Genomic DNA, 10,874 nt, shown 5'->3' on the forward strand with positions numbered 1-10,874 from the left:
TCCAAACAGGCGCCGGAGTGTGGTGACTAGGGGATTTTCACAGTAACTTCATTGCAGTGTTAATGTCAGCCTACACGTGACAATAATAAATAAACTTTAAACTTACTCCATTACTCCCCCTTACCTTCACAAATATACATAGATTTCAAGGATAACACCCTGTGGTGAACCATCGTTGGTTCACCACTGGGGTTTGTTACTATGTTACTGTTGGGCTAGGGTGTTGTTACTGTGGGGGTTGTACTATGTTGTTGGGTTAGGGTGTTTACCTGTTATAAGAGTTATCATGGCACATTCCAGTGGGGTCCCGCCTCCGGTGGCGAGGTATAAGACCCCCTGCTCCGGCAGGACCCCTTCAGTCTGAACTGGTGTATTCGTGTTAGTAGTTCCATTGTTACTTTATTAAAGCCTTCAATACCGAAGCCTTGGTTCCATGTGCTTATTGACGCGCATCAATTTAATAAAGTAAACAGAAAACTCACAACTGTACGACAAGAAGAAAAAAACAGAGAGTATGGAACAGGTTCTAAAACCGGATCGTCTGACACTGGACCCACGTGCGGTCGGTGCAGCTAACACATTCGACCATTGGTGGAAGTGCTTTGAGGACTACCTGGCAGCCTCGGTAGCTATCACTACAGACAGTGATAGACTCCAGGTCCTCCACGCAAGGGTAAGCGACACGATTTACCTAGCCATTCGTGCAGCTCCCACTTACCAGGGTGCCGTCGAGCTCCTAAAGAAAAGGTACACTATGCCACTCAACGAGATACATGCTCGTTACCTCCTCGCTACACGACGTCGGCAGTCGGGCGAAACCATGGAGGATTATGCCAATGAGCTCCTGCAGCTTGCCAGGGGTTGCGACTGTAAGGACGTCTCCGCCGAACAGTATATGTACGACCTCGCCCGAGACGCGTTCGTAGCAGGGGTAGGGTCCTCGTACATCAGGCTTAAATTGCTAGAAAAGGGGAAACTCAACTTGACCCAGGCAATGGAGATGGCCGTGAGGTTGGAGGCGGCGTTGAAGAGCTTGGCGCTGTACCCCGAGGACCACGTGCAGTCAACGTGGTTGGAGCAAGCTCAGCTCCCTCCTCGCCCCGCTAACCCGCGCTCCCAGATCGATTCGACGACGGCGGCAGCTCCAGGTGGCCAGCGATGCTATTTTTGTGGAGGGGCCAAGCATCCACGGCAACAGTGTCCGGCAAGAACGGCAATCTGCAGCCAGTGTGGTAAAAAAGGCCACTACGGCAAAGTCTGCAGGTCCAAGCCTAAAAACGGCAGTGTAGCTTGTAACCCTCCAGAACGGAGACAATCTCCTTCGGCATCGCAGTACCCACGAGGTCCGACCACGTGCGATCCCAGGATGGCGCCATCGTGGCTGACGGAGGAGGAGGAAGACCACCAGGAGTCGCTGCGCTTGGCGCCCTCGGCCACATGCGATTCATGGGGGCGGCCATCATGGTCCACGACGACTAGGAGCGACCAGCAGGGGTCCTCAGCGTCCACATCGGCAGCATGCAGCAGCGACCAGCAGGGGTCCTCAGCATCCACATCGGCAGCATGCAGTGGCGCCCAGGGGCCAACGGTGGCGTCGATCTCTCTGGATCAGACCAGGCATTACAGACTGGAACATTCTATGATGGAGGTAAAGGTTAGTGGCAGAACTGTGAATTGTCTGTTTGACAGCGGAAGCACCGAAAGTTTCATACACCCTGAAACTGCTAAAAGGTGTGGACTCCGGATTCTCCCTGCCAAACAGACAATTTCCATGGCATCACGGTCCCGGTCTGTACCGATCCAAGGACGATGTATGGTAACTCTTGAGGTACAGGGCACAATTTACGAGCAATACAGGCTCCTTGTGTTACCTCACCTTTGCGCGCCAATTCTCCTTGGACTAAACTTTATGGCCCACATGAGGAGTGTGATCCTACAGTACGGTGGGCCACTCCCTTCACTGGCAGTAGGGAATCAGCCGCAGCCTCCAAATTGCCCAAAGCGCCCCGCATGCAATCTATCCACCCTGAAAATTACTACACCATCCCTTTTTAAAAATCTGGTTCCTGGCTGCAAGCCCATCGCTACTAAAAGTAGGCGTTACAGCGCTGAGGACCGGATCTTTATTAGATCTGAGGTTCAGCGGCTCCTCAAGGAAGGGATCATACAGGCCAGTGCTAGTCCGTGGAGAGCGCAGGTCGTGGTAGTCAAAAGCGGGAACAAACCTCGGATGGTCATCGACTATAGTCAGACCATTAATAGATACACGCAGCTGGATGCGTATCCTCTCCCGCGCATTTCTGATATGGTCAATCAGATTGCGCAGTACCAAGTGTTTTCTACCATAGACCTTAAGTCCGCCTACCATCAACTCCCCATCCGCCCAGAGGACCGACAATATACGGCTTTTGAGGCGGATGGTCGTCTATACCAATTCCTCAGGGTTCCATTTGGTGTCACCAATGGGGTCTCGGTCTTCCAGCGTGCTATGGACCGAATGGTGGACCAGAACGGGTTGCGGGCTACCTTCCCGTACCTGGATAACGTCACCATCTGCGGCCATGACCAGCAGGACCACGACACTAATCTCCAACACTTTCTGCGCACTGCATCTCGCCTGAACCTGACCTATAACAGGGAGAAGTGCGTATTCCGTACGCGCAGGTTAGCCATCCTCGGATACGTGGTGGAAAACGGGGTCATTGGCCCTGATCCAGACCGTATGCGCCCACTCACTGAACTTCCCTTGCCCGCTAGCACGAAAGCACTGAGGAGATGCCTCGGGTTTTTTTCGTATTATGCACACTGGGTCCCCAACTACGCGGACAAAGCTCGTCCGCTCATTAAGTCCACGACCTTTCCACTTACGCCGGAGGCCCAATTGGCCTTCAAGGTTTTGAAGAGCGACATCTCGAAAGCCACGATGCACGCGGTGGATGAATCCATCCCTTTCCAGGTGGAGAGTGATGCATCTGACTTCGCCCTAGCCGCCACACTAAACCAGGCAGGCAGGCCCGTCGCGTTCTTTTCCCGCACCCTTCAAGGCCCAGAAATTCGGCACTCAGCGGTGGAGAAGGAGGCTCAGGCCATTGTGGAGGCAGTCAGACACTGGCGCCATTACCTGGCAGGGAAGCGGTTCACCCTGATCACGGATCAACGATCCGTGGCGTTTATGTTCAGTAACACGCAGAGGGGCAAGATCAAGAACGATAAGATCTTGCGGTGGAGAATTGAGCTCTCCACCTATAATTACGATATTATGTATCGTCCAGGGAAGCTCAATGAGCCCTCGGATGCCCTCTCGCGCGGAACATGCGCCATCATGCAGGAGGACCGCTTGAAGGCTCTCCACAATGATCTGTGTCATCCTGGAGTCACCAGACTCTACCACTTCGTCAAAGCCCGCAACCTGCCTTACTCGGTGGAGGATGTCAGGTCAGTGACTAGAAGCTGTCGGATTTGCGCAGAATGCAAACCACACTTTTATCGACCAGACCGGGCACAATTGGTCAAGGCCACTCGCCCTTTTGAGAGGCTGAGTGTGGATTTTAAGGGCCCCCTTCCCTCAACGGACCGGAATGTCTATTTCCTCAACATAATAGACGAGTATTCCCGGTTTCCGTTTGTTTTCCCCTGTGCGGACACGTCAACTGCCACCGTCATTAAGGTTTTCAGTGAACTTTTTACCCTGTTCGGGTACCCCTGCTACATTCATAGCGACAGGGGCTCGTCGTTCATGAGCAACGACTTGAGGCAATTCCTGCTCTCATTCGGGATTGCCTCTAGTAGAACCACGAGCTACAACCCTAGGGGTAACGGACAGGTGGAAAGGGAGAATGCTACAGTCTGGAAGGCTGTCCTACTGGCACTGAAATCCAGGGGCCTTCCAGTCTCCCGTTGGCAGGAGGTCCTTCCAAATGCGCTCCATTCTATCCGCTCCCTCCTGTGTACGGCAACCAATGCTACTCCCCACGAGAGGATGTTCTCATTCCCTCGGAAGTCGTCCTCGGGGACCTCATTGCCAGCCTGGTTGACGTACCCAGGACCCGTCCTTCTGCGGCGCCATGTGAGGGCTCGCAAGTCCGACCCCTTGGTCGAACCGGTCCAACTCCTCCACGCCAACCCTCAGTATGCCTATGTGGCATATCCTGACGGGCGAGAGGACACTGTCTCCATTAGAGACCTGGCGCCCGCAGGGGACGTAGCAACTCCTGTCGCTCCTATTCCCCCAGTCACGAATCCACTACTCCTCATTGCTTCCCCAGACGTGGCGCGGTCAGCACCGGGACCAGTGCACAACACTTTTACTCCCATGTACAGCTTGCCTGAGACTCGGAGATCGGCGCCACCATCATCACCACCACCACTACGACCAAACGTTCCAGGATCCCCTGCACCATCGCCTCACCAGGGCCGGCCGGCCCGGGAGTCCTTGAGGGGACAGCCAGACGTTGCTTTGGAAAGAGCGCCACCACAAGCACCTGCTCCGGTTTCGCAACCGGTGTTGAGGAGATCGGCACCTGCTCCGGTTTCGCAACCGGTGTTGAGGAGATCGGCACCTGCCCCGGTTTCGCAACCGGTGTTGAGGAGATCGCAGCATCGGTGCGGTCCTCCAGACCGTCTGGACTTGTGAATCCTGTGATTTTTCTGTTATTGTCTGTTTATATGACCTGTTTTTCGTCCACCCCGCCACCTTTTGTTCTTAAAGGAGGGGTGAATGTGGTGAACCATCGTTGGTTCACCACTGGGGTTTGTTACTATGTTACTGTTGGGCTAGGGTGTTGTTACTGTGGGGGTTGTACTATGTTGTTGGGTTAGGGTGTTTACCTGTTATAAGAGTTATCATGGCACATTCCAGTGGGGTCCCGCCTCCGGTGGCGAGGTATAAGACCCCCTGCTCCGGCAGGACCCCTTCAGTCTGAACTGGTGTATTCGTGTTAGTAGTTCCATTGTTACTTTATTAAAGCCTTCAATACCGAAGCCTTGGTTCCATGTGCTTATTGACGCGCATCACACCCCATTCTGAAACATAAATAGCAGGTACCACTCAACTGATCTGTGGATTTCTTCTCAAATTTCCCCCAAATGATGGCCACATAAATGTTTCCAAACTCCACCCTCAAAAGGACACGCTTTAAAATCTTCTTTTAAACAATGCTTTCCCATCCGTTGTTTGCATCACATTTCCACCTCCAGGTCTTCCAACACCCCTTTCAGGGTTCTTTTGTCTTGAATGCTTTTAAACAAACTCAGAAAACTATTTTCTCTCTCCACAGATGCTGCCAGGCATGCTGAGCTTTTCCAGCCTTTTTCTGTTGTGGTCAGTGCCTGATTGGAAGTAAAGGCCTCAAATATTGACTGGACTGAATATTGACTCATGCTGAAACCCAGGGCCTGATGAGCACATGCTGTTTCTCACTCTGCCTTTGTCCACAAGAATGGTTTCCAGTTGTCTGACGGAAAATCTTTACCCTCCGCCCCTCAACTCTACTGATCAAGTTATGGGATCTATTGAAGGAAGTGGCCCATGGAAAAGACTTCTCACCTCAACATTCAAAGAGACATCACTGCAAAAAAGGACTGCCCTTGACATTCCACCTCTCCCAGAATGGACCTTCAATGACTTAACCTACAAGCATGTAGCCAAAAATGGCTGCATGTGATGGACATCAATACATTAGTGGCCAGAAGTATTGGAAAATCTCAAAACCAAATCGAGAAACATTTTGATAAAATGGATAAGCTGTGTTAGTATGAGATATCGAGTTTTGCTATAGAATTTCACGAATAAAAAACATTCATTTGATGTCAAATCATTAGAGCAATATAGTATCCTGGACAAATTAAATCCTGCTGTGTACTTGCTGCAAATTCCTTATGGACCAAAAGGGGAACCAAATCAGAAATTCAGTTAAAAATAGGAAAGAATGAATGCTAAACTTTTGATCTTTATCTGCTCCCTCATAAGAGATATAGAAGATCACAGGGACATACATTGTCCATCCTTCACAGAGCCATGTTCACCCAATGAATAGATGAGGCAAGGACATGGAGGGACATTAGCTCCATCGCATTTACTGCCTCAGGTGATTGGATGGAGGTGTTGCCTGAACGAGTAAATGAGATGTTAAACGGAGGCCTCATCTACCCTCAGGAGGATTTAATGTTTCTGTTGGCAGGACAGGAAACCCCGTCACCTGTTAAATTCTTCCCACTGTGTTAAAAATAGCAATAATTTATATGCCTTTTCGACTGGGATTTAGTCTTTGTAAATCAATGCATTAATTAGTTGAGCTGTTATATTTTTTCTTGTATTTATTGAACCAATTCAGTGAAGCACCAGCACTGCCAACTACAAGAATTCCACTAGGCTGTACAATCAAACTAGACTCTACAAACACTTGGGATTATCCTCCAGGAGGGTTTCTCCAGCTTTTGACAGGTTCACTAAATGCCCAAAGCTTCCTGTCACCCAAACTACGCAGGAGCTTCTGTGAGGTCTCATCAGCTCTCAGTTACAGGAAGAAACAAGGCTATAGCAGAACAATTTAATAATAGGTGATGTTGTAACTGGAGTTATTGACATGGTGGTGAAAGGGAAGATGAACAAACCTTTCTGTAATGGTGAACTGTTCCAATGAATGGCAGCGGCCTTGGGCCCGGAACTCCAATCCGTTTAAATAACCCATATGGTAAAACACTGTACCTGCAAATTGAATTGAATGGTTACAAGCTTATAAACAACAAAACACACATTGGTTAGCATGAACTTACCTTCCAGTTTCATTAAAATTATATCTCATCCCAAACACCAATCTTACGGCCAACAGATATTCTTATTTATTGTTGAAGATCTTCAAACAAGTTTCAGGATCAAACAAAATCCTGAGACGTCACCTTCCAAACCCATGACCACTTCCATCTAGAAGGGCAAGGGCAGCAAATGCATGGGAACACCACTCCAAGTTCCCCTCCAAGTCACTCACCATCCTTGGAAATAGATCACTGTTCCTTCACTGTCACTGGGTCAAACGCCTGGAATTCTCCCCCTAACAACATTGAGAGTCAACCCACAGAACATGGACTGCAGCAATTCATAAAGGCAGCTCACCACCACCTCCTGAAGAGCAACTAGGGATGGGCAATAAATGCTGGCCAGCCAGTGTCGCCCATGTCCCATGACTGAATATAAAAAACAGATTTAGAGATTCGGTACAGGATGGTCTGAATCAATGTTTCAGCAGAAACCCAGCAATGTTCAGGTCTGGAAGAGAATCATTTAACAATTCATGGATATTGTAAATTCGGTTACAATTAACTCAAACTTTGTGCAGTGGAACCACAGATAGTGAATTTGATGGTATTGTCATCAATAATTACAATGCAAGTTCAAAAGCGTATGTTGTGCCAGTGTGAAACCCAATCCACCAGCAGGGTTGCAGTGCTGAAGGCCTGTGTGCCAGGTCTGGCGGCACGCATGCACCCCTCCTCCCACCCACCCCCCCGCACTCCATAAAGGTTGCTTGAGTACACCACACCATAGAGGAGCTCTTCTTCTCCCCCCCCCCCCCCCCCAAATTCCCTCTTGCACAGTGGTGGCCTCGATGTAAAGGCATTTAACTTCAAACTCATAAAGATTGCAGAAAGGGCAGCTCCATTTTGAAGGGTCTCTCTGACTTGTTTCCCACTGATGCTCCTTTCATGCTTGAAGGCCTCTGTTTGGCCCTCCTGCTTTGTAGGCTAGCCTATGAGACAGCGAGTCTGCTCTCTGGCCATTACTTTGTCACCTTGTGGAAAATCACAGCTGAGTGGCTGTTTTTCCATTGCAGGGCTCGGTTCCTCATTGACCCTGACAACAACAGTGTTCAGAGGCCTGCGGGAAAAATCCTGCCCTGTTGTGCCTCTATTTGTAAAGTCATGAAACCTGTACAACATGAAAAAAACAGCCTGGAGCCTCTTCCACACATCCAGGCCACTCACAATATTGATTTTGTAGAGCTAATACAGAGACAGAATTATGCAATGGATCACAAACTCCAAATCACTAACCAGCGCAGTGTGTGACAGATAATCATGTAGTATAGATCCTGGCACGGACGCACGAATTTTAATTTTTCAGATGAAAGAGCTGCAGAGTGCCCAGGAGTGATAGTTACTGAAGATTACATTGAGGCCTGCTGGAAGAGTATAGAAGGCCATAGGCAGATTATCCCAGAGAATGGGGTCTGAGGGAGGAAAGAAAGGAACTAGGGATGAGTTTTAAAAATACGTGTTAAAGCTTTTTCTGTTTGTATTTTCAGCACTTTCTCCTCTGCTTATTGGCAAAGTGCAACAGCAGTTGAAAGATAGGCAAGAAAATATGGAACAATTTTAATGGTTCTCTTTCTCCTAGTGGGGAAAGCTTATTGGCCGCTATTTGCTGATTCTTCATTGGTTGATTTTCTAGGCAGTCAATGATATTTGAGGCAATTAGTTCTGGGTCACTTTCTGCTTTAATATGAAGTGGAAATTAGTTTAGATCAAGTAAATGTGAGAGGATGAGTCAAAGTGACAGAGCATTAAGGGGAGAGGGTGATTAAGGGAGAATATGAGGAGGGAAGTCTTGCTGCAATTGTACACGATACTGGTGAGACCACATCTGAGTACTGAGAGTAGTTTTGGTACTCTTATGTAAGGAAAGATATTATTTCACTGGGGGACAGTTCAGAGAAGGTTCACTTAGATGATCCCCAGTATGGAGGGATGATTGTCTTATGAAGAAAGGTTGAATAGGTTGGGACTCTACTCATTAAAATTGAGAAGAATGAGAGCTGATCTCATTGAAACGTACAAGATCCTTAAGGGGTTTGATAGGGTAAATGCTGAGAAGATGTTTCCCCTCATGAGAGAGTCTGGGACCAGAGCCTGAGAATAAAGAGGTGCCAATTTAAGACTGAGATGAAGAGGAATTTCTTTACTCAGAGGGTTGTGAATTGTGCCACAGAGCTGTGGGGCAGAGTCCTTGTGTATATTTAAGGTTGAGATTGATGGTTTTTTGATCATAAGGGAATCAAGGATCACAGGGAAAGGGTTGGAAAGCAGACATGAGGAATGTCGGATCAGTCATGATCTTATTGAATGGCGTTGCAGGCTTGAGGGTCTGAATGGCCTACTCCTGTTCCTATTTCTTATGGGTGGGGGAAAATCACCTCACCCCTCCTGCAGCGCTGTTCCTCACATTCCCCCCTCCAAATTAAGGAGAGGGAGCCCTTAGGAGGATGTTGATGACCTGGGGACTGCTATACAAGGTGTCCAATAAGGCACGGCACTAACTTTGTTTCCATAGGGGGAGGCCTCTGAATTTCTGGAATAAATGCGGATAAGAATGTTGATCAAATCTTGACAAATAAATGTCCCAGAAAGTCTCTTGAGCTGTTTAAAAATTCCCCTTTAAACGTCTATCATCCCACCAGTGAATGAAAAGTTTTTTTATAGTTAATATAAGCTCCCAGGACTATTTGAACCTCTGCAACAAGTTAGTTGTTGTAAGGAGAGGATCTTTTACATGAACATACCACACGTGATCCAAACAGCAGTTCAATCCCACCTCCCTGAAAAGGAAGTTGGCAATTATAGATTTGCTACATTTTTTACACCAAGGGCCCTATTTTACCAAGAATTCGCGCCCGAAAATCGTGGTAAATTCGGGTGTCGGGCCTTTAACGCGATCTGCACCCGAATCCGAGCAGATCGCAGCTTTACCGACACCCGATTCTGGCGCGGATCCAGTCCGTGCCCGGATTGGGCGGCCCCATGGTACATTGGGGAGACCATGCAGATGCTACGACAACGGATGAATGAACACCGCTCGACAATCACCAGGCAAGAGTGTTCTCTTCCTGTGGGGGAGCACTTCAGCGGTCACGGGCATTCAGCCTCTGATCTTCGGGTCAGCGTTCTCCAAGGCGGCCTTCACGACACACGACAGCGCAGAGTCGCTGAGCAGAGACTGATAGCCAAGTTCCGCACTCATGAGGATGGCCTCAACCGGGATCTTGGGTTCATGTCACACTATCTGTAACCTCCACGACTTGCCTGGGCTTGCAAAATCTCACTAACTGTCCCGGCTGGAGACAATACACATCTCTTTAACCTGTGCTTAACCCTCTCTCCACTCACATTGTCTGTACCTTTAAGACTTGATTACCTGTAAAGACTTGCATTCCAACCATTATTTTGTAAATTGAGTTGTGTCTTTATATGCCCTGTTTGTGAACTGAAATCCCACTCACCTGACGAAGGAGCAGCGCTCCGAAAGCTAGTGGCTTTTGCTACCAAATAAACCTGTTGGACTTTAACCTGGTGTTGTGACACTTCTTACTGTGCTTACCCCAGTCCAACGCCGGCATCTCCACATCATGAGTATTTTCTCCCAGGATCAGAGCCGGGAAATAAGCGAGAAAGAAATCAATCAAACACTTACCAAGCCAACAGGAGCAGGAAAGTGAGGAGAAGAATCCAGGTTTGGTCGGACAGAACAGCCCGGATCAGCCCCAGACTCTGTGCGAAAAGGACAGGCATCCTGTGAGAAGTCAGAGAGAGGATACTGGGAGTCTGAGCTGGGCACTGGGAGTATTTATAGAGAGAGTCAGTCACACTGAGGCAGAAACAGCGAGCGGGCTGTTCAAACAAGGAAATGATGTGGAGATACATAAAAAGTCTCACAACACCAGGTTAAAGTCCAACAGGTTTATTTGGTAGCACAATACCTAACATCACTGTGGGTGCACCTACACCATACAGACTGCAGTTGTTCAAGAAGGCAACACACCATCATACCAAAAATCAAACATTGCAGTTTTAAATAATGTGGGTTTTATTAGCTATGTTTAAAG

The 10,874-nt window shown here is 48.5% G+C and overlaps 1 protein-coding gene across 1 annotated transcript in view; it reads right to left on the minus strand.

Moving 5' to 3' along the window:
- LOC144510594 (cytochrome P450 3A30-like) overlaps positions 1-10,654 on the minus strand; it is a 40,965-nt gene extending 30,311 nt beyond the window's left edge. Inside the window, exons 1-2 of the mRNA XM_078240155.1 lie at positions 10,463-10,654; positions 6,613-6,706 (exon numbers count right to left, since the gene is read on the minus strand). Of these exons, the coding sequence (XP_078096281.1) occupies positions 6,613-6,706; positions 10,463-10,560 (192 nt within the window). The 5' untranslated portion in view covers positions 10,561-10,654. The remainder of the gene's footprint in view (positions 1-6,612; positions 6,707-10,462) is intronic.
- Positions 10,655-10,874: the final 220 nt, after the last annotated feature.

This window comes from Mustelus asterias, chromosome 23, assembly GCF_964213995.1.
Source record: "Mustelus asterias chromosome 23, sMusAst1.hap1.1, whole genome shotgun sequence".
Taxonomy (NCBI): Eukaryota; Metazoa; Chordata; class Chondrichthyes; order Carcharhiniformes; family Triakidae; genus Mustelus; species Mustelus asterias.